The sequence below is a fragment of the Saccopteryx bilineata genome, chromosome 3 (genome assembly GCF_036850765.1).
Source record: "Saccopteryx bilineata isolate mSacBil1 chromosome 3, mSacBil1_pri_phased_curated, whole genome shotgun sequence".
NCBI classification, from domain to species: domain Eukaryota; kingdom Metazoa; phylum Chordata; class Mammalia; order Chiroptera; family Emballonuridae; genus Saccopteryx; species Saccopteryx bilineata.
Window position 1 is genome coordinate 261,566,744 of NC_089492.1, and position 23,082 is coordinate 261,589,825.

At 42.2% G+C, this 23,082-nt stretch overlaps 1 protein-coding gene across 3 annotated transcripts in view; it reads right to left on the reverse strand.

Moving 5' to 3' along the window:
* Positions 1-3,417: 3,417 nt before the first annotated feature.
* Positions 3,418-23,082, reverse strand: part of ZNF684 (zinc finger protein 684) — a 45,599-nt gene continuing 25,934 nt past the window's right edge. Inside the window, exons 2-8 of one of the 3 annotated variants that reach the window (XM_066269516.1) lie at positions 22,396-22,592; positions 17,812-17,850; positions 12,057-12,154; positions 9,729-9,855; positions 8,484-8,531; positions 6,003-6,059; positions 3,418-4,925 (exon numbers count right to left, since the gene is read on the reverse strand). In XM_066269516.1, coding sequence (XP_066125613.1) covers positions 4,009-4,925; positions 6,003-6,059; positions 8,484-8,531; positions 9,729-9,855; positions 12,057-12,116 — 1,209 coding nt within the window. In that variant the 5' untranslated portion in view covers positions 12,117-12,154; positions 17,812-17,850; positions 22,396-22,592 and the 3' untranslated portion in view covers positions 3,418-4,008. The remainder of the gene's footprint in view (positions 4,926-6,002; positions 6,060-8,483; positions 8,532-9,728; positions 9,856-12,056; positions 12,155-17,811; positions 17,851-22,395; positions 22,593-23,082) is intronic. The other 2 variants (XM_066269513.1, XM_066269517.1) reach the window with 2 other exon arrangements.

A 23,082-nucleotide genomic window follows, 5' to 3' on the forward strand; every position in this document is an offset into this window, starting at 1 on the left:
AGCATTTACTGTATTTTGTCAAACCTTTCAAATTATGTGTATTTCTTACAATCTTTAAAGTCAAGGTATTATTAAAGTGTACCCAGCAAATATTTTAAGGTCAATTTAAAAAAATTTCCCGGGTTCGATTCCCGGCCAGGGCACACAGAAAAAGCGCCCATTTGCTTCTCCACTCCTCCGCCGCGCTTTCCTCTCTGTCTCTCTCTTCCCCTCCCGCAGCCAAGGCTCCATTGGAGCAAAGATGGCCCGGGCGCTGGGGATGGCTCTGTGGCCTCTGCCCCAGGCGCTAGAGTGGCTCTGGTAGCAACATGGCAACGCCCAGGATGGGCAGAGCATCGCCCCCTGGTGGGCAGAGTGTCGCCCCATGGTGGGCGTGCTGGGTGGATCCCGGTCGGGCGCATGCGGGAGTCTGTCTGACTGTCTCTCCCTGTTTCCAGCTTCAGAAAAATTAAAAAAAAAAAATTTAAAATGGGGGAGTCATATCCTGGAACTCCTACGGGTCTACCATATCATGCTTTTTATTTAAAAAACTTTTAAATTTATTTTGAATGCTGATGAACAGGAGACACCAAATCTTTTTCTCCTGCAAACTACTACCTTCTTTATTTGATCCAGCTAATAACACTCATTTGTCTTTTTCCAAATAGCTCCAGATATATGGAAAAGATTTATATAGGCAGATGGGGATCCTCAAACCCCTCAGTGAGATCTTCTGAGCATGGCTTTTAAGATACCAAGAGGCAGAAAAAGCCCAATAGAGATCAGGGGAACTACCAGCTTTTAGGATATGCCCTTAAAGGATCCAATGCTCCAAAGGGGTCTCATAGGATGCCATCTGGGTCCTGCTTCAATAGTGGAAAGGAAGGTCATTGAGCTAAAGCCTGCCAGGCTTACACGCCTCTGCTGTGAGGAAACAGGGACACTGGAAGGTGGGCTTCCCCCTCACTCCTCTAAGGGAGGGTTCAGTCTCTTCCAGCCCTGCTCCAGCCACCTATGACCTAACCTTGCCCAGTATGCTGGGGTTTGCCACTGAAGGCTGAAGGTGCCCAGGGCCATTGGCCCCATCTACGACACTATGGACGAGCCTAGGATATTTCTTCCAAGAAGCAGGTAAACTGACCTCATTTGCAACAAGGGCCACTTAACTATGTCGTGCCTGAATAGTCAGGTTTTTTATTCTTCCCTCGAAGATCTCTGTTGTGGGTGTTGATAGTCCTATTTTCTGCTGCTTTGTTTAATATATAGTTTCCTTTATTCCTCCTACCTCAATGCCCCACTCATATTTCAGGCTGGGACCTACTCCTAATTTAGAGCTCTCTTTCCCCCTTTTGCCAACTTCTATTATGAATCTATCTTTGCCACCCAGCTTAGTGTATCCCAAGGTTCTCTTTACCAAGCCACAGTCACAGAGCTCCAGGGAAAAGCACCCTGGTCTCATCTCTCCAGGCAGAGGAGAATAGAAGCTATATCTCCACACATGCTGCAGATGGCTTTTCCAGTCTACCTGAATCATTACCAGCTAGAAGCAGCAGTCACTGGGACTTGGACGTGAGCTTCAAAGTATAGAATTGTGACAATTCCAGTGCCATGCGGACTTTTCCTGGATGTGGACTTTTCCTGGACTCCTGCTCCTTGTGACAGCTCCTAACAGACTGAACTGGGGTTGGATTGCATTTTTCAGGGATTTGGCATGGTGTTGGGGCCAACTTGGACTTGAACATGTTAAGGACACTACTCTTTTATGGATTTTTGCTGTATTGGCCAAGAGTTTGCTTAAAGGCTCTAATCACTGTAAAAAAAAAAATAATAGAAGACTAGATAAGATGTGGCACATATACACCATGGTATACCATTCAGCCATAAGAAATGATGACATCAGATCACTTACAAAAAAATGGTGTGAGCTTGAAAACATTATACAGAGTGAAATAAGTAAATCAGAAAAAAATAAGAACTGCAGGATTCCACACATTGGTGGGACATAAAAACAAGACTAAGAGACATGGAGAAGAGTATGGTGGTTACAGGGGGCGGGGGGAGGGAAGGAGGGAGAGGGGGAGGGGAAGGGGCACAAAGAAAACTAGATAGAAGGTGACGGAGGACAATCTGACTTTGGGTGATGGGTATGCAATAGAATTGAATGACAAGATAACCTGGACATGTTTTCTTTGAATATATGTACCCTGATTTATTGATGTCACCCCATTAAAATTAATAAAAATTTATTTATTAAAAAAATGGTGGAGGATGAGGAATTCATAAGGAATCAAGGGTAGGGTGGGAGTATTCTGGCTACATAACTTAACAGGGTTCTTTTTTTTTTTTTTAGAGACAGAGAGAGGGATAGACTGGGACAGACAGACAGGAATGGAGAGATGAGAGCATCAATTATTAGTTTTTCGTTGCACATAGCGACATCTTAGTTGTTCATTGATTGCTTTCTCATATGTGCCTTGACCATGAGCCTTCAGTGCCAGCGACCTTGGGTCCAAGCTGATGAGCTTTTTGCTCAAACCAGATGAGCCCGCGCTCAAGCTGGCAACCTCGGGGTCTCGAACCTGGGTCCTCTGCATCCCAGTCCGACGCTCTATCCACTGTGCCACCGCCTGGTCAGGCGATGGTTCATCCTTTTAAGGGAATATGTGGAACTTTAAAAATGTCACATTTCATTGGCTCAGCGGTAGAGCATTGGCCTGGCGTGCAGGAGTCCCGGGTTTGATTCCCAGCCAGGGCACACAGGAGAAGCGCCCATCTGCTTCTCCACCCCTCCCCCTCTCCTTCCTCTCTGTCTCTCTTCCCCTCCCGCAGCCGAGGCTCCACTGGAGCAAAGATGGCCCGGGCGCTGAGGATGGCTCTGTGGCCTCTGCCTCAGGCGCTAGAGTGGCTCTGGATGCAACAGAGCGATGCCCCAGAGGGGCAGAACATCGCCCCCTGGTGGGCAGAGCGTCGCCCCTGGTGGGCATGCCGTGTGGATCCCGGTCGGGCACATGCAGGAGTCTGTCTGACTGCCTCCCCGTTTCCAGCTTCGGAAAAATGAAAAAAAAAAAAAGTCACATTTCAAAGCAAAATTGCTATGCAGAAAAACTTGCTCTTTTCAACGTGATTAATGGTGCCTATGCTGTCATATATACTGCTCACAAAAATTAGGGATTATTTCAAATGAATATGAAGCAATAAAATATCTCCTAATTTTTATGGGCAGTGTAGAAAATTCCAGGCACTGCTAGGGGGTAAACTTGTATTAATTTCTTCCAAAAAAAAAAAATCAGATCTAAAAACCATTTCCTCAGAGGTTGCAAGATAACGACACCTTACTTTACTAAAATCAAATACAGATAGATGCCCCTGTTAAATACTACTTGACCTATGCTTATATCTTATGTAAATACATCAATGAAAAACAGTAATATTGAGCACAAATGTTTTATTTTCCCCAATGGAACGCTTACTGTAATACAGAATACAATTGTTTTTTCTCTCAATTGGTATATTTTTAAATTTTTTGCTTTGGTGTTTATATACATAGGAAAATGTCTTAAGTTTTATAAATTAAAGAGGATGAGGAATTGATCAGGTATCAAGGGTGGGATGCGAGTATTCTCTCTACAAGTCAGTAATACTGCTCTGCCCATTAAAGTGCCAGCAAATGGATAAAAATATTACTGAAATTCACACTACATATTAAACCACCTTCCCCCCGCATGATTTTAAGAAAAAATGGTATTTACTGCAGAAACTCAGTATAATGTTATGTATAAACATTTTGTACACTCTCACATAATTATCTAATTTGTTATAAATATAAAATCAGGAATGGTAAAAGTAGTTTTCATCAATTCTTTATAATTTAATATTTTTCTGTAAAAACTTTATCACTTCCTGAACATGTTTGGAATTATCTTTTTATGGGAATTGACTCTTCCATATTAATTCTAATTCTTGGATTTCTCACCATGAATTCTCTAAGATTTATTTAATATCTAAGGTTCTCTCATATTCATTAAGTGATTATGCATGAATTTTTTGATGTACCGTAAGATTTGACTTCTGAGAAAATGCTTTACCACATCTGTTACATTCATAGGGCTTTTCTCCTGTATGAATTATCTGATGTCTAAGGAGATGAGACTTCTTGATGAAGGCTTTGCCACATTCAACACACCCATGAGGTTTTTCTCCTGTGTGAATTCTTTGATGCGTAACAAGCACAGATGTGTTGCCAAAGGCTTTGTCACATACGATACAATGGTAGGGTTTCTCTCCTGTATGAAATCTAGAGTGTTTATTAAGGGATGAACTATACCTGAAGGTTTTCCCACATTCCTTACACACGAATGAGTTCTCCAGTGTATGAGATCTCACATGTTGAGAAAAGGAGGAGTTCCACGTGAATGATTTCCCACACTGACTGCATTCATAAGGTTTCTCTCCAGTGTGAAGTCTCTGGTGGACCATGAGCTGTGCTTTCTGCCTAAAAGCTTTCCCACAGTCACTGCAAACAAAGGGTCTCTCTCCATTATGAATTTTCTGATGAGTTGCAAGGTGCGCCTTACTGCTATAGGCTTTCCCACAGTCATTGCATTCAAAGCGTTGTTTTCTTGTATGATTTTTTTCATGCCTAATGAAATGAAACTTCTTTTTGTAGGCTTTCCCACAATCCTTGCATTCATAAGGGTTTTCTCCATTATAACGTCTATTATAATTAAATAAGTCTAAAGTAGGTTTCAAACTCTTCCCATGTGATTTGCATATATATATCTTTCTTGCATTCAGATGATTTTTTCCAATATAACTTGTGCTCATGTTACAACCATGGACTCTCTCTACAGTCATAATTTTATTAAACATGAACAAAACTGAATTCAAAAAATTGTCTTTGCTTTCCTGGTGCTTCTCTGAGTCATCAACAAATAGGCAGTCGGCTTCTAAAAAGGAATACAATAAAACATTCCTAGTTATTTTTTTCCACCAACAGTTATAGAAAAACTTATATGACTTGAAATCTAGTCTTTCATTTTGAAACAAATCCTGTATTTGCCTTGCTCCCAAGCTTTTGTTTTCAGTTTAAATTGAATTTATTGGGGTGACACTGGATAACAAGCTCCTGAGCTTTAAGAATAAAACTCTAAAAAGGAAATGGGAACCGATGAATGACAGTAATGAGAAGAGATGGCTTATCTTATGACTTGTGGAAAGACAGTAAAATGGGCACAAGGTACAGTGAGTGAGGAGGGTACAAAGGAAGTCAAAGGTTGCTAAACAAGGCTACATGGGTAGCTCACAGAATGAAGAAAGCCCACTGTGGAGATCTGATTAATGCATAGGGTAACTAGGAAAACAAAAGACAAAGGAGTTAAGAGAAAATATCAGAGGATAAATTAAGAGGAGGCAGATCAGAATCAGAGTCCTCACTAACTAATCTCTAGATTACCCTATAGCTCTGTTTCCCTCATTCACATCTTTTTCCTCTTAATCACCTGGCACAATGTCAGTTCCCTTCAGGAATATTCTTGTAACTCCAGTCCTAACCCCATCCAAATCAGAGCTGAGACATATCTGTAGACAGAGCTCCAACTTTACTACAGCTGGGATTCATTTTCCCATGTACTTATTTGTAAGCCCAGGAGTACAATGTCCACACAAGTCATTCAAGTGGAAAGTCATCCTTAGCCCAAGCGCAGATTCAGTCTGCTTGCTGTCATTTTTATTCTGACTGGGTTTCTATGTATGAAAACTATTTGTCATATTTTTTTTACAAGAACTGTTTTTATATCCTCTATCAATCTGCCTAACAAAGTAATGCCCAGAAATTTGCCTTGTTCCTGAAGTCAGACTTTTTCATGCCTATCCTCAAAACCCCATAAATCCCAAATCTGTCACTCCATCAAAAAAGAAAGAAAAAAAGAAACTATGAAGAGGGCATTATAATTCCGTTTCTGAGATTCCTTCCATATGGAGTTTTAACACAAAACCCTTAGTTAGCCTCTTGCTCCATGACTTACCTTTCTGTGGAGCTGGATTGAGTAGTGGCCACAGACTACAATCTTCATAGAGCGGTTCTAAATATAGGGATTGGGTTTCTGTATTCTCTCCTCACTTCAACCAATGGGAATCAGCATCCCATGTTACCCCAACCAATAATAACCAGCTGAAAAACCCGAGGTAATTAGCCTGGTGAACAAACTTTGCAATATAATGAATTCACTCGTGGTATCTAAGCATGCTTTCTTCTAGTCTTCAACAAAAACCTTCCGTTCAAGGATTCTAGACTTTAGCTACAATCTTTTGCTCATTCTCCTTTCCCACTGTAACTTGCCCTCCTTTATCCCCTCTTATCCTATCTAGTGCTTAGATATCTTTAGGGAGGAACCACCATTTCAAGATATTAAAAAGAGACTTCCAATACTCGCATACCTTAAACTTTAAACTCCATTTTCTCTGAATGTCTAAGATAGTCACTGCTGCTGCCTACATTATGCATTCTGACAATTAACTAGAACAGAACTGCAATGTTATCATGCAATGAACAAATGTTCCACACCCATCAATTTATATATATTTTATATGGCTAAGTTTTGCCTTCTTTTACTACAGTTTATATATCTGAAAAAAACTCATTGGTTTTTGTTGTTTTGCTTTCTTTGAATACTTCTAAGGAAACAAGAGCCTTCTTGAAACTAAGATTAAGAAACATCCCCACAATGCTGACTTTACAACACTGAATTAATGAAATGGCCCGACCTGTGGTGGCACAGTGGAGAGAACACCTGGAACACTGAGGTTGCCGGCTTGAAACCCATCGAGGCACATATGAATACTCCTTGCTCCCTCTCTTTTTCTCTCCCCTCCACCTTCTAAAATCGATAAATAAAATCTTAAAAAACAAACAAACAAGAATTAGGCCCTGACCAGTTGGCTCAGTGGTAGTGCAATGACCTCACTAACTAACCTCTAGATCACCCTATCAGGATAGCTCCATTTCCCTCATTTACATCTTTTTCCTCTTAATCACCTGGCACAATGTCAGTTCCCTTCAGGAATATTCTTGTAACTCTAGTCCTCTAACCCCATCCAAACCCAGCTGAGACATATCTGTAGACAGAGTTCCAAGCCCAGGAGTATAATGTCCACACAAGTCATTCAAGAGCTGGTGTTTGCTTCCCAGTCTGGGCACACAGGGGGAGCAACCATCTGCTTCTCCCTCTCCTATCTCTCTCTTCTTCTCCCACACCCATGGCTCCATTGATTCAAGCACATTGGCCCTGGGCATGGAGGATGGCTTTGTCAAGCCTCTGCCTCAGGCACTAAAAATAGCTCTGTTGCCAGCAGTCCCAGATGGGCAGAGCATTGATCCCAGACAGGGGTTGCCAGGTGGATCCTAGCCAGGGCACATGTGGGACTCTCTGTATCTCCCCTACTCTCACTTAAAAAAAAAAATGAAATGTTCATTGAATGTCCTTTATGTGTCCAACAATAGTGTAAAGGAAAAATTATATAGGTCTTTCTCTTCAGGGCATTACCATAAGAAAACTTGCTTTAAAAAAAATCTAAGACAGGATTTGTCAAAAACAAATTTTTTGATTGATTTGAGAGAGAAAAATAAACATCAATTTGTTGTCCCATTTTATTTATGCACTCATTGGTTGATTCTTGTACGTGCCCTGACAAGGTATCAAACCCGCAACCTTGACATATCATATGATGCTCTAACCAACTGAGCTACCCAGTCAGGTTTTTATGACAAATCCATATTAGAGTTGGGATGGGAGTTCAAAGAACGTAGAAATTAACCTAGGCTGGAGTTACCATTAAAGAGAAAACTGAACTCAGATTTAATAGCATGCTGGTTTTAATTAGATGGAGCCCACCAGAATAAAAGGACTGATGCAGAGAAAACTGTGTACAGGGAACACTAATGAACCCAACTGCCAGGGAATAGGGAAAAGATGAACAATTCCGGATAAAGAAAATGGGATCATGTTGGAGATTTAAAAGCCATTTATATATCACAATACTTATGTTGTGATATAAAGGAATAACTTATGTTTATCAGGAACATGAAAATAAAAATAGAATAATTTTAATAAATCTTGCAGGAACATCTAAGATAAACCAGAAAATATAAAAGAATTCACAATAAAGGAATATGAACAGCCTAGACACCATATCAGGAGTTAAAATTAATTTGGTTTAATTGTGTACCTGTATATGATTTTATTAACCAATGTCACCCTAATAAATACAATAAAAAATTTTTTTAATTCATTTGGTTTATGCCAGTAGTTAAGGTCCCAGGTAATCTAAAAAACACTTAATTGGTGTCTTAATCATTTAAAATGTACTTCTTCTATAGGCTCTGTGGAAAGTGAAATTTTTATTTTGAATCAGTCTGGGATAAACTAATAGTTGAAATAATAGGCAATAAGTCACAACAGTACTTAAGGAGAAATTCTTGAGAGGAAAAAAAAAACTAAATTGCTTACCACAGTGATTTTGAGACTGCAAAGCAGCAGGCCGGTCGTTATCCTTTACTGTAATATAAAGACAGTGGTGAAGGTTGAAGAATAATGGCTAAGAAAAAAAGCAACTATAAGGCCAGGTAGGATAAAATTAGGGTGATAGGTAGTCAGGCAAAGATGCTGAAGATGGTATAAAACACATAACTTCAGTCTTTAGTGAGTGTTTCAGAGGGAGTTACTGTCAGAAAAGTTCAGAAAGTAGAAGAGAAGGCAAGAAGCAAAAGCTGAAAAAGCAGTAAGAAAGGGTGAAGGCAAGGAACCAACCTAAAGTTAGAAGAGAATTTCCAATAGATAATCAATATTGCCACATGAAACAGACAGATAAACTAGAATGTAGACAAGGTAAGGATTAATATTTTCCCTATTTTATAAATAAAATTGTGCTACAAAGTAATTAGGTTAGACAGTGATTGGTGGAGTAAGACTTCAAATTCACACTATCTGACTACACGCTAAGGATCAGATGTATGGAAAAGATCTGCAGTCATGTTGGGGAGGAAGGGGAATGAGGATTTTAGGAATTAAGAGAACAAAGCAAGGACTAGATGAAGCAGGCAGTGCGAGTAGAGAAGAAAGGGACAATCATTCATACAAGAGCTGAGCACAGAGAAAGAGCAGCAGTGCGGGGAGAGTAAAAGTGAAGGTGTCATTTGGACATCTGATGATGTTATGTCAGGTGTACCCAGTAACTTCCAAAGGTGTGTGGCTGTTAAGAAATGCTTCCTGAAAAACATTTCAGAAGTGCCTGTTCCTCAATGACTAATTCCTAAAACTCTCATCTACCTGTTTTTCTCTGACTCACCAGGGTGGCTCCAATTTGGGTTCTCTCCCTCCACTATCTGCAGCTCTTGTCCTTACTCTACCTTGAAGATCACTTTTGTTTTGGTAACTGGACACCCCGTTCATGGGAAACAACACAGCTGGGAACAATTGTGCTAGGGACAAACTACCTCACAACTCAGGTCTCCTTGAGTCTCAGGGCCTATCAACGATGACAAACAGTCTTTAGAACAGAAAAACTCTTCTCCACTTGGGGAGGTAGAAGAATAAACAGACTGACTTCCAAAGGGGATGAAGAATCTCTGATCACTAAAATTCAGAGCCAAACTCACTAAAGCTTCAGAATGTTCAGTTTTCACAAGCCTTCAAGGAAGGGCACTATTAATAGATTCTGAATTACAATGAAAAGTTACTACCCACTGTCCTTACCCACTGAGATGAGGTTTCTAAAGTTCTCCAACATCACATCCCAATACAATGTTCTCTGATCACAGTCAAGCAGCTGCCACTCCTCTGAGGTGAAGTCCACAGCCACATCCTGGAATGTCACTGATCCCTGCAACAGCACATTGATCTTCAAACTAAAGTGTGAATCATTTGGGGACTTGCAAGATAATCATGTCAGTCTCTTCTGGTCATATCATGTTCATTGCCAAGTTTTCAGAAAGTTATATATGATAACAACTGCGTGTCTGATTCAGAAGTAGACTCCGTAATAGAAACAAAAGTCTTATTTAAAATATTCAACTAGTGCCAAGACAATTCAATGGGGGAAAGTATAGTCTTTTTAACAAATGGTGTTGGGACAGTCAGATATACATCAGCAAAAGAATGAAGTGAGACTCCCCCACTCCCATACACCCCTCACATCATATTCAAAATGAACTAAAAATGGTTGAGAGGCCTAAAGGTAAGAGCTAAACCTAAAAAATCTTAGAAGAAAACAGGAGTAAATCTTTGTGATCTTGGATTAGCCAGTGGTTTTTTTAATATGACAGAAAAAATGTAAGTGACAAAAGAAGATTAGGTAAGTTGGAATTCATCAAAATTTTAAAATTTTGTGGTTCAAAGGACACCATCAAGAAAGTGAAAACACGGCCCCTAGCTGGTTTGCTCAGTGGCTAGAGCATCAGCCCAGTATTGAAGCATCCCAGACCTGGTCAGGATACAAAAGAGAAGCGACCATCTGCTTTTCTTCCCCTCCTCTCCCTCTTTCCACAGCCTGTGACTTGATTGGTTTGAGCATAGGTCCCGAGCACTGAGGATAGCTCGGTTGGTCCAAGTGTGTCAGCCTTAGGCACTATTTCAAGCATCAGACCCGGACATGGGTTGCCAGGTAGATCCCGGTCAGGGCATGTGGGAGTCCGTCTCACTATCTCTCCTCCTCTCACGTAAAAAAAAAATAAAAATAAGAAAGTGGAAACACAACACAGAATGGGGGATATATTTGCAAATCACGTATCTACTAAGTGATATGTATCTAGAATATAAAAAGAACTCATTACACAACAATAACGAGACAAGCTAATTTGAAAACAGGAAAAGTATTTGAACAGAAATTTTTCCAAAGACATAAATAGTCCATGAGCACATTAAAAGATGCTCAACTTCATCAGTCATTAGTAAAATGTGAATCAAAATCTCTATTAATAAGGTATCACTTCACACCCACTAGGATGGCTAAAATTAAAGACAACGATAAGTGCAGCAACTAAAAAACAAACAAACAAAAAAACTAGTTGGCAGCTCTGCAAAATGTTAAAAAGAGTTACCATATGATCCAACAATTCCTAGTAGGTACATATTCAAGATAACTGAAAATACATACCCACACAAAAACCTGTGCACAGATGCTCATAGCAAGCAGAATTATTTTTTTTATTTTTTTATTTTTTTTGCATTTTTCTGAAGCTGGAAACAGGGAGAGACAGTCAGACAGACTCCCGCATGCGCCCGACCGGGATCCACCCGGCACGCCCACCAGGGGCGATGCTCTGCCCACCAGGGGGCGATGCTCTGCCCATCCTGGGCATCGCCATGCTGCGACCAGAGCCACTCTAGCGCCTGAGGCAGAGGCCACAGAGCCATCCCCAGCGCCCGGGCCATCTTTGCTCCAATGGAGCCTTGGCTGCGGGAGGGGAAGAGAGAGACAGAGAGGAAAGCGCGGCGGAGGGGTGAAGCAAATGGGCGCTTCTCCTATGTGCCCTGGCCAGGAATCGAACCCGGGTCCTCCGCACGCTAGGCCGACGCTCTACCGCTGAGCCAACCAGCCAGGGCCGCAAGCAGAATTATTAATAGCCAAAAAGTAAAACCAATATGGGTATCCATCAACTAATGAATGGATAAAAAAATACTGCACATGATGCAATACTGCTCAACAATTAAAAGGTAACTAAAACATAGATGAAAATATGGGTGAAAAAGTTACAAACAATCACATATTGTATGATTCCATTTGTTTTTGTTTTTGCAAGACAGAGAGAAGGACAGACAGACAGGGACGGAGAGATGAGAAGCATCAATCATTAGTTTTCCGTTGCGCATTGCGACACCTTAGTTGTTCATTGATTGCTTTCTCATATGTGCCGTGGGGGTGTGTGTGTGCTACAGCAGAGTGTGACCCCTTGCTTAAATCAGCGACCTTTGGGCTCAAGCCAGCAACATGGGGTCATGTCTATGGTCCCATGCTCAAGCCAGCGACCCCATGCTCAAACCAGATGAGCCCACACTCAAGCAGGCAACCTTGGGGTCTCGAACCTGGGTCCTCTGCATCCCAGTCTGATGCTCCATCCACTGCGCCACTGCCTGGTCAGGCATATGATTCCATTTGTATAAAATGTTCAGAATAGGCAAATCTATAAAAACAATAAGTAAATTAGGGCTGGGGAAGGAAGGAATGGGTATGGAGTTTCTTTTGCAAGTAATGAAATGTTCTAAAATTAGATAGTAGTGATGGTTTCACAATTCCATGAATATACCAAAAATAGTGAATGATATATCCTTTAAACAGGTCAACTGTTAACATGCAAATTATATATCAATAAAATCACTTTAAAATATTGCTTATATAGTAGTCTTCATTCATTCACTTATATTTAATGATGACCAGATATTATACTAGTGATGCAAAAACAAGAAAATTACTGCCCTCAGTAATCTTACAATCTATTAGACACTTGAAAATAAACATGTAAGTACAGTAAGATGTTAAGGGGCCCACATAAGCATAATAAAATAGGAAGATGCGAATTTTTGTTAACATGATAAAATATATCCTCTCAACCATAAAGCCAAACCCGTGCTTAATTAACTTAAATTTAAATTTTTAAAAAGATTTTATTTACTCATTTTAAAGATTTTTTTATTTGTTCATTTTATTTTATTTAAAAAAATTTTTTTTATTTATTCATTTTTTTAGAGAGGAGAGAGAGACAGAGAGAGAGAAGGGGGGAGGAGCTGGAAGCATCAACTCCCATATGTGCGTTCACCAGGCAAGCCCAGGGCATTGAACTGGCAACCTCAGAGTTTCCAGGTTGACGCTTTACCCACTGCGCCACCACAGGTCAGGCTATTTATTCATTTTAGAGAGAGAAAGAGGCGGGGGAGGAGCAGGAAGCATCAAGTCCCATATGTGCCTTGACCAGGGAAGCCAGGGCTTTGAACTGGCGAACTCAGCATTCCAGGATGACGCTTTATTCACTGCGACACTACAGGTCAGGCTATTTACTCATTTTAGAGAGGAGAAAGGGAGAGAGGAAAAGGGAAAGGGAGAGGGAGAGGGAGAGGGGGAGAGGAGGAGAGGGGGAGAGGGGGGGAGAGAGAGAAAGAGAAAGGGAAAGGAGCAGGAAACATCAACTCCCATTTGTGCCTTGACCAGGCAAGCCCAGAGTTCCAAACCAGCAACCTCAGCATTCCACGTCGATGCTTTATCCACTGTGCCACCACAGGCCAGGCCTTATATTGAAATTTAAAAAGGCATATGGCTACATGTCTGTCACAAAGAAATATTAAGACCATAGAGAGCAGGAAGGAGTAGGGGTCAGCAGCTACATAACACATGGGCTGGCCTACTATTTTTGTAAATAAAGTGTTACTGAGACATAGTTATATTTTACCTCAACTATAAGGGCAGAGTTGTGTTGTTTCCACAGAGCCTATATACCTTTCAGGCCTAAAATATTTACTACCTTGCCCTTTTAGTTAAGAGACTAGGTAAGGTTTATCCCTAGTAAGGAATACATAGATAGCTCAATATTAGTAAATGTATTAGAAATTCTCTAAACTGCTAAAGAAAAAATATATAACTTAATTGACAGGTATTAAAAAAGAATATGATTTTTAAAAAACCCATTTATGAAAATAATGGTCACAAACAAAAACAAAAGACAACTATTTACCACAATACAAGAGAAAACAGTGAAACACTGGAAACATTCCCATTAAAAATAGAACAAAAAAGCCCTGGCCGGTTGGCTCAGTGGTAGAGCGTTGGCCTAGCGTGCGGAGGACCCGGGTTCGATTCCCGGCCAGGGCACACAGGAGAAGCGCCCATTTGCTTCTCCACCCCTCCGCCGCGCTTTCCTCTCTGTCTCTCTCTTCCCCTCCCGCAGCCAAGGCTCCATTGGAGCAAAGATGGCCCGGGCGCTGGGGATGGCTCTGTGGCCTCTGCCTCAGGCGCTAGAGTGGCTCTGGTCGCAATATGGCGATGCCCAGGATGGGCAGAGCATCGCCCCCTGGTGGGCAGAGCGTCGCCCCTGGTGGGCGTGCCGGGTGGATCCCGGTCAGGCGCATGCGGGAGTCTGTCTGACTGTCTCTCCCTGTTTCCAGCTTCAGAAAAATGGAAAAAAAAAAAAAAATAGAACAAAAAGATTTTGGCTAGCAATCATATTCAAAATTATAATTACTAGAAGTCCTGTCCATTGCAATAAGACAAGAAAAAACAGAGATATACATATTGAGCAGTCAGGGACAAACTCCATTTGAAGAATACAGGATTGTCTAACTTAAAAATCTAAAAAATCAGCCCTGGCCTGTTGGCTCAGCGGTAGAGTGTCGGCCTGGCGTGCAGGGGACCCGGGTTCGATTCCCGGCCAGGGCACATAGGAGAAGCGCCCATTTGCTTCTCCACCCCCCCCTCCTTCCTCTCTGTCTCTCTCTTCCCCTCCTGCAGCGAGGCTCCATTGGAGCAAAGATGGCCCGGGCGCTGGGGATGGCTCCTTGGCCTCTGCCCCAGGCGCTAGAGTGGCTCTGGTCGCGGCAGAGCGACACCCCAGAGGGGGCAAAGCATCGCCCCCTGGTGGGCAGAGCGTCACCCCTGGTGGGCGTGCCGGGTGGATCCCGGTCGGGCGCATGCGGGAGTCTGTCTGACTGTCTCTCCCTGTTTCCAGCTTTGGAAAAATACAAAAAAAAATAAATCTAAAAATCAATTAAAAACCTCTTAGACTTAAGAAGAATTCTAGAAATTAACATATAGTCATGTGCTGCATAATGTTTCTGTCAATGACTGACCATATAGACAGTGGTGATACCAGAAGAGTATAATGGTGCTGAAAAATTCCTATCACCTAGTGATGTTGTAGCTGTCATAACCTCATAGTACACAACACATTACTCATGTGTTTGTGACGATGCTGGTGTAAACAAACCTATTGTGCTGCCAGTCATATAAAAGTATATACCACATATAATTATGTACAGTATATAATATTTGACAATGATAATAAACTATTGTTACTGGTTTACTATTTACTATACTAAACTTTTTATTGTTATTTTAAAGTGTACTATTTCTACTTACTAAAAAATAGTTTCGGCCCTGGCCGGCTGGCTCCGTGGTAGAGCATCGGCCTGGTGTGCAGGAGTCCCGGGTTCGATTCCCGGCCAGGGCACACAGGAGAAGTGCCCATCTGCTTCTCCACCCCTCCCCCTCTCCTTCCTCTCTGTTTCTCTCTTCCCTTCCCACAGCCGAGGCTCCATTGGAGCAAAGTTTGCCCGGGCGCTGAGGATGGCTCTGTGGCCTCTACCTCAGGTGCTAGAATGGCTCTGATTGTGGCAGAGCGACGCCCCGGATGGGCAGAGCATTGCCCCCTGGTGGGCATGCCGGGTGGATCCCGGTCGGGCGCATGTGGGAGTCTGTCTGACTGCCTCCCCATTTCCAACTTCAGAAAAATACCCCCCCCAAAAATAGTTTCCTGGCCTGATCAGAAGTGGTGCAGTGGATAGAGCCTCGGACTGAGACACAGAGGACCCAGGTTCAAAACCCTAAGGTTGTTGGTTTGAGTGCAGGCTCATCCAGCCTGAGCACAGGTTCGCTTGCTTGAGCATAAGATCATGGAAATGACCTCATGGTCACTGGCTTGAGCCCAAAGGTCACTGGCTTGAAGTTACCTGCTCTTCTGAAGGCCCTCCCCTCCCTGCCCCCCATCAAGGTACATATGAGAAAGCAATCACTGAACAACTAAGGCGCTACAAGGAAGACGTGATGCTTCTCATTTCTCTTCCTTCCTGTCTGTCTGTCCCTATCTGTTCCTCTCTCTGACTCTGTCCCTGTCAAAAAACAAAAAAATGTTTTCTGTAAAACAGTATGGTATGTTATGCCAGCAGCCTCATACGTTTCATGTTTACAGTTCTCTTGATTGAATCATTTTCTCTTGTACTTGGTTTAATCGCATGTTGTTTTATACATACATGGTTTAATCGCATGTTGTAATATACTATACAGACTTGCAACCTACAAGCAACAGGTGATACCATCTAGCCTACATTTGTAGTTGGTTATACCATCTAGGCTTGTATAAGTATATTATATGATGTTCAACCAATGACAGAATGCTTAACGATGCATTTCTCAGTTGTAAAGCAATGCATAACTACAAAGCCAAACAGATTAATCCATATTTTCCTATATAACAGAATAGCCAATAAGAAAATATAATGAAAAAAAATTATCATTCTCAATAGCAACTTTAAGCACATAAGAATAAACATTACAGCCTGACCAGGTTGTGGCATAGTGGATGGAGCATCAGCCTGTGATGTTGAGGACCCAGGTTTGAAACCCTGAAGTCACTGGCTTGAGTGTGGGATCATGGACATGACCTCGTGGTCACTGGCTCACCTAGAGCCCCCAGGTCAAGGCACATATGAGAAAGCAATCAAATGCCAGACCTGTGCTGGTGCAGTGGATATAGTGTCAACCTGGAACACTGAGGTTGCCCATTCAAAACCCTGGGCTTGCCTGGTCAAGGCACATATAGGAGTTGATGCTTCCTGCTCCTCCCCCTGCCCTTCTTTCTGTCTGCTCACCCCCACCTCTAAAATGAATAAACAATAAAAAATGAATTTAAGGGAAAAAGCAACCAATTAACAACTAAAGTGCGGTGACTAAGAGTCAATGCTTCTCATCTCTCTCTGTCTCTCGCTAAAAATTAAATAAAGAATAAACATTACAAAAAATGTACAAGAATTACTATGAAACTATAATGAAGGACATATAAAAAATTAAATAAGTTAAAGACTCATTACTGAAAAGTCATTAATTCTCTTCAAAGTAATCTAAAAGTGTAAATGCAATCATAATAAAAACACCTAACATACTTCTTCAGGAACTTTGACAACCTCATTTTAAAATGCACATAGAAGAGAAACTGCTCAAGAATGGCTGAAGAACCTGACCAGGCGGTGGCGCAGTAGATAGAGCGTCTGACTGGGACGCGGAGGACTCAGGTTCGAGACCCTGAGGTAGGTTGCCAGCTTGAGTGCGGGCTCATCTGGTTTGAGCAAGGCTCACCAGCTTGCGCCCAAGGTCACTGGCTTGAGCAAGGGGTTACTCGGTCTGCTGTAGCCCCCCAGTCAAGGCACATATGAGAAAGCAATCAATGAACTAAAGGAGCCACAATGAAGAACTGATGTTTCTCATCTCTCTCCCTTCCTGTCTGTCTGTCCTTCTCTCTCTGTCTCTGCCACAAAAAAAAAAAAAAAAAAAAAAAGAATGGCTGAAGACACTGAAAAATGCACAAGGATACCTGTTATTTATTTTTCCAGACGAACTTTAAAAGGGTTTATATAGTACTGTTTGGCACTTTTTACTCCAGGAAACACTCTAAGAAAGGCATAGGAAATCTGATGTTATATTTATCACAGGGCTCTTGATGTGAGTTTTTAATATTATCTCTATGAAAACCCTTTATAAGATATTTTCTTCAGAGAAATGTGTCAGGAAAATCTTTACTTATCTGGGAAACTACTTTGCTTTATCCTCACAGACAATGCCAACACTTTAACTGGTTATCCATTTTCTATGACTGTCAGAAACAGTGGATACACAAATACAGCTCAAATTTATTACAACTATGTGCAGACCCTGTGACTGAAGTATCAATTTGCCTATTTTCTAAATTTCCTTTTGGACCTCATCTATTCAATTTACATTTTCCCTGACTGTACTATAATTTCCTTTTTACATGGACTTTGAGAGGTTTAAATGACTGAATAAATTAAATGGATGTCTTACCTGAAGGTTAATCATTTTCTGCAATTCTTGCACAGAGATCTATGAAAGTAAAAATGGGAAAGAGAATAATAGCAGGACATGAAAGACCAGGACCGCTCTATCGGAACATAAGTACTCACAATGCAGCCTCAGAGAATGCCACCAAATGGGAGAATGTTTCTAGCCAGTCAGAAAAGCCCCTATTTTAAAAGCACCACTGTTGGTCAAATAAGTTTTTAAATATGACATATGTTTGCTCGCTTTTGGTGTGGGAGACAGGCTGTAAGCTGGCAAAGTCATTATAGCCCCACACCCTTGACTGTTGCATGATAGGGTGTGGTGCACTAATATGAGGAATCCCATTTATGCCGTAGATAAGTGACTTTGTATCAAAGACTTCCTTATTTGTATATTGGATTAAAGGTTTTGATTTCTACACTATAAAATGGGGACAGACCGGGGGCCTGCTCTCTCGGTTCCTGCTATCACCATGCAGGGGCCTCCCTGATCCCCTGCCCTCCATGGGAAAAGCAGGTTGCAGAAAACCTGCTTTTCCCTTGACTTCTCTTGTGGCTTGCCTGTCTTGGTGAGACACCAATAAACAGAATGGCTCACCATCCTCTGACTCCACCATTTCTTTACCATCTGCCCGAATCCAATGGGAACCTGCATGTGAATGGCCATGATGGTGGCTCCTGGCCATACATACACTCCCTACTTGTGATTCTGTTATGAATATATGGATGGTGTACACTTCTGTCCTACTGATCTATAGAGCAAGTTGACCTTTTTTTTTTTTCTTTTTTTTTTTGTATTTTTCTGAAGTGAGAAACGGAGGCAGAGAGACAGAATCCCACATGCACCGGACCAGGATCCACCCAGCAAACCCAATAGGGGGCGATGCTCTGCCCATCTGGAGTGATGATCCGTTGCCCCAGAGCCATTCTAGCACTTGAAGTGGAGGCCATGGAGCCATCCTCAGCGTCTGGGTCAACTTTGATCCAATGGAGCCTTGGCTGAGGGAGAGGAGGAGAGATAGAGGGAAAGGAAAGGGGGAAGGATGGAGAAATAGATGGGTGCTTCTCCAGTGTGCCCTGGCTGGGAATCGAACCTGGGACTTCCACACATGGGGTCGAAGCTCTACCACTCAGCAAACCAGGCAGGGCCAGTTATTGACCTTTGAACCAGTCACTTTCCCCCCTAGAAATTTATCCTAAGAAAATAATAATGAACAAGTGTTAGTCAAATGAGTTTGTAAATATGATATATATGTTTGCTCACTTATAGTTTGCATTGGGTGTGGGGGAGAGGCTGTAAGAAGGCAGGGAGGGTCATTATAGCCTAAGGCAGGGGTCGGGAACCTTTTTGGCTGAGAGAGCCATGAACACCACATATTTTAAAATGTAATTCCTTGAGAGCCATACCATATGTTTAACAGTAAATACAAGTAAATGTATGCATTTCATGTAAGGCCAACACTTTTAAAGTACAATAAGTCTCTGAATTCTTTTAATAACGTTGTTATACTGTTGCTAACCAACGATGAATAAAGTACTTCTTACCATTAATGCGACTTCTGGTGCTGCATGGTTTTGCTGATGGCTTTGTAGTCTGGTTGACACATGGTGAGGTTAAGTTTCATGCAGGCGTTGAGACTTCCATCCATTAAACGTGATCGTAGGTTGTTCTTAACGTTATTTAGATGTGAGAAAGACTGCTCACATGCATATGTAGAGCCAAACATTGTCAGTACAGCAATATTCACACACTGCAGTGTGTGGTATGTGATGGGAAGTGCGTTCCAAGTTTTGACAATCAGCTGGTCCATGGGTTGAAGTTTTTTCATTTCTCCCTACTTGCGTTTGCTCACCAATTCTGCTTGCTGTCATGCAAGTCTTTCCAAATCTTCATTCAGTGACTTGAACTTATTCACTCACATGTCTGAGGCCTTCAGGTCAGCAGCTTGTAGCTCAATATCTTTGATGGAGACACCGGGGATGTAACTCAGGTTGGCGTTGTCCACTGCATACTTGTGTGGATGGTGATGAACTTAAAAAGACGAGTGCAAGGCCCTGGCCGGCTGGCTCAGCGGTAGAGCGTCGGCCTGGCGTGCAGGAGTCCTGGGTTCAATTCCCAGCCAGGGCACACAGGAGAAGTGCCCATCTGCTTCTCTACCCCTCCCCCTCTCCTTCTTCTCTGTCTCTCTCTTCCCCTCCCGCAACCAAGGCTCCATTGGAGCAAGGATGGCCCGGGCACTGAGGATGGCTCTGTGGCCTCTGCCTCAGGTGCTAGAATGGCTCTGGATGCAACAGAGCGATGCCCCAGAGGGGCAGAGCATTGCCTTCTGGTGAGCATGCCGGGTGGATCCCAGTCAGGCGCATGCGGGAGTCTGTCTGACTGTCTCCCATTTCCAGCTTCGGAAAAATGAAAAAAAAAACCAAAACAAACAAAAAAAGACGAGTGCGCTCACAAAATTCTCCAAAGCGTGCTTTGAATGACTGCAGGAGATTAGATGTGAAGCCTGCTAGCTGCTGGAGATCAAGATGTTGAGCAGGGTCACTTGCTGTGCATGCATCTTTAAACTCTCCCAGTTTTTCAAAGTGTAGTAAACAACCTGTTTCAATATTGGCATTGAAGAGTTCCAGCTTGTTTTCAAATGCAAACACTGCTTGTTGAAGGGATAAGACTGTATTTCCAATGCCTTGCATTTTCACATTGAGCTGGTTCAGATGTTCAGTCATGTCCACGAGATAGTAGAATTTCAGGAGCCACTCAGTGTTAGCTAACTCAGGATGCTCGACATTTTTCATTTCAAGAAAAGTCCAGATTTCGCTCAGACAAGCCACGAAATGGCTGAGCACCTTCCCTCTTGACAACCAATGCACATTGCTGTGCAGAAGCAGACCAGGATAATTATTCCCAACTTCATCCAGCAGTGTTTTAAACTGGCGATCATTTAAAGCTCAGGCAACAATAAAGTTGACCACCTGAATGACCAGCAACATCACCTCACCAAGCTGCTTGCCACATCTGAGCACAAAGCACCTCCTGATGTAGGATGCAGTGAAAATTTAGGATGGGTCTCTTTTCATGTTCACGAAAAAGCACTACGAATCCTCTGTTTTTGCCCACCATGCACAGAGCACCATCAGTACACATCAAAATAAGTTAATCCATCTGTAGATTTTTTTTCTTTAGCGAACTCAGTGAAAGACTTGAATAAATCCTCCCCTCTTGTTGTCTCTTTCATAGGCAAAACAGCAAGACTTTCCTCAGGTAGTGTGTCACCGACAGCATACCTTGCAATCACGCTGAACTGGGATAAATGGCTTACGTCTGTTGACTCATCCAAAGCGAGAGAAAAGAATGGTGCAGCACTTATGTCCTTCACTTGTGTTGCCTCATTTTGATTTGCCATCATGATGGTACGATTGTGAACAGTTCTTGCCGACAGAGGAGTGTCTTTTATTCATTTGATTATCTTGTCTTTATCCGAAAGGTCGTCAAAAAGTTCATTGGCAACATCAAGCATGAATGTTTTGGCATACTCCCCGTCTGTGAATGGCTTTCCGTTTCTCACAATTGCTAAAGCACCAGCAAAGCTAGCCAAATTCCAGTCACCTTGTTGGGTCCAAACACGGAGTTGATGCTGACTAGCTTGCACTCTGCACAGTAGCTCTTGACATGCTTTCTTCATGCTGTCCCCTGCTGGATATTTCAATGCAAATGTAGTATGGCATGTGTCAAAGTGCCACTTTATATTTGACTGTTTCATCAATGCAATTTTATCTTTGCATATTAGACACATGCAGAACCTGCTCTCTCCACAAGGGTGAATTCCTCTGTCCATTCCTGCTGAAAAGTATGATACTCCTCATCTTTTTTTCTTTTAGCCATCTTCTTCATCAAAAGGGTTTCTGCAATTAGCTAGCTGACTACTTGATTAAAAGGAGGGAAGTTTACTTCCTGACCTCACAACGGCCTGTGTACGTTATGCATTATCCAATAAAAATTTGGTGTTGTCCCGGAGGACAGCTGTGATTAGCTCCAGCCACCCGCAACCATGAACATGAGCGGTAGGAAATGAATGGATTGTAATATATGAGAATGTTTTATATTTTTAACGTTATTATTTTTTTATTAAAGATTTGTCTGCAAGCCAGATGCAGCCATCAAGAGCCACATCTGGCTCGCGAGCCATAGGTTCCCGACCCCTGGTCTAAGGCTTAGTTTTAAGACTAAGCCTTTCTCACCCTAAGTGACTGTATCAGAGACTTCCTTGTTTGTATATTGGACTAAAGGTTTTTATTTCTATACTATAAAATGCGGCAGAGGAGCCCGTGCTGGAGGAGAGCAGAGAAAGGCCATGTAGAGGAGAGGAGAAGCAGCCAAGATGGCAGAGTGCTGAAGGAGAAGCCAGTTTGTGCAGAGAGAAGGAGATGGGGAACAGAGGTAAATAAGGCTGGTGAGGTTAGAAACCTTTGATTCTAGGAAACTCGAATAAGTCAGTGGCTTTGGGAGCCCTAAATGGAAAGGGAAGTGTTTTCCCACTGTGTGTATTTCTTGCCCGCCGGGTGCAAGCTAGGATTAAAGCTAATGGCCTACCAGTTCTTGGCTCCGTTGTTTCATTACCGTCTGTCCGAATCAAATGAGAATCTGCACGGACCAGGTGGCTGTGATGGTGGCCATGGCTACTGTCCACACAACAAGTTAAAAGAATAAGTAAAAGCCTGGTCTCTGAAGCTCAGCATCTCTGGAAGTCACTGCTTCCTGTGATTCTGTGGTTGGTCTCCACGCTAAACCTGGTGTAAGAGATCTCAAGTTAGGTTGGCTTCACTGTGTCAACATAAGAAACTTCAAGACCTGTAAGAATTTTTTATCAGTTTATTTGAGCCAAACTGTTGACAACAGCTGGGAAGCAAAGCCTCAATGGATTGAGAAAGTGCTCCGGAACATGGCGCCTTCACCACTTATTTTATACAGCAGAATCAAAGGGAAAGCGGTACAGGGATTACATGAAATTGATTGGTGATTAGGGAGGTGAGAGAAAGCAAAACTGACAAATCTCCGGACTGGATAAAAAGTAAAAATGTATAGACTCAAACTTCTTTTACATCACAAGATAAGATAGTTAACAGTTGACAACAATTACAATGAGGAGATTTGGTGGTTCCTGTTCTGATGGGATGGCTGCCCGAAGGCAGGGGCAGAAAAAGATTATCCTTCATTTCTTTCTTTCTTTCTTTTTTTTTTTTTTGTATTTTTCTGAAGTTAGAAACAGGGAGGCAGTCA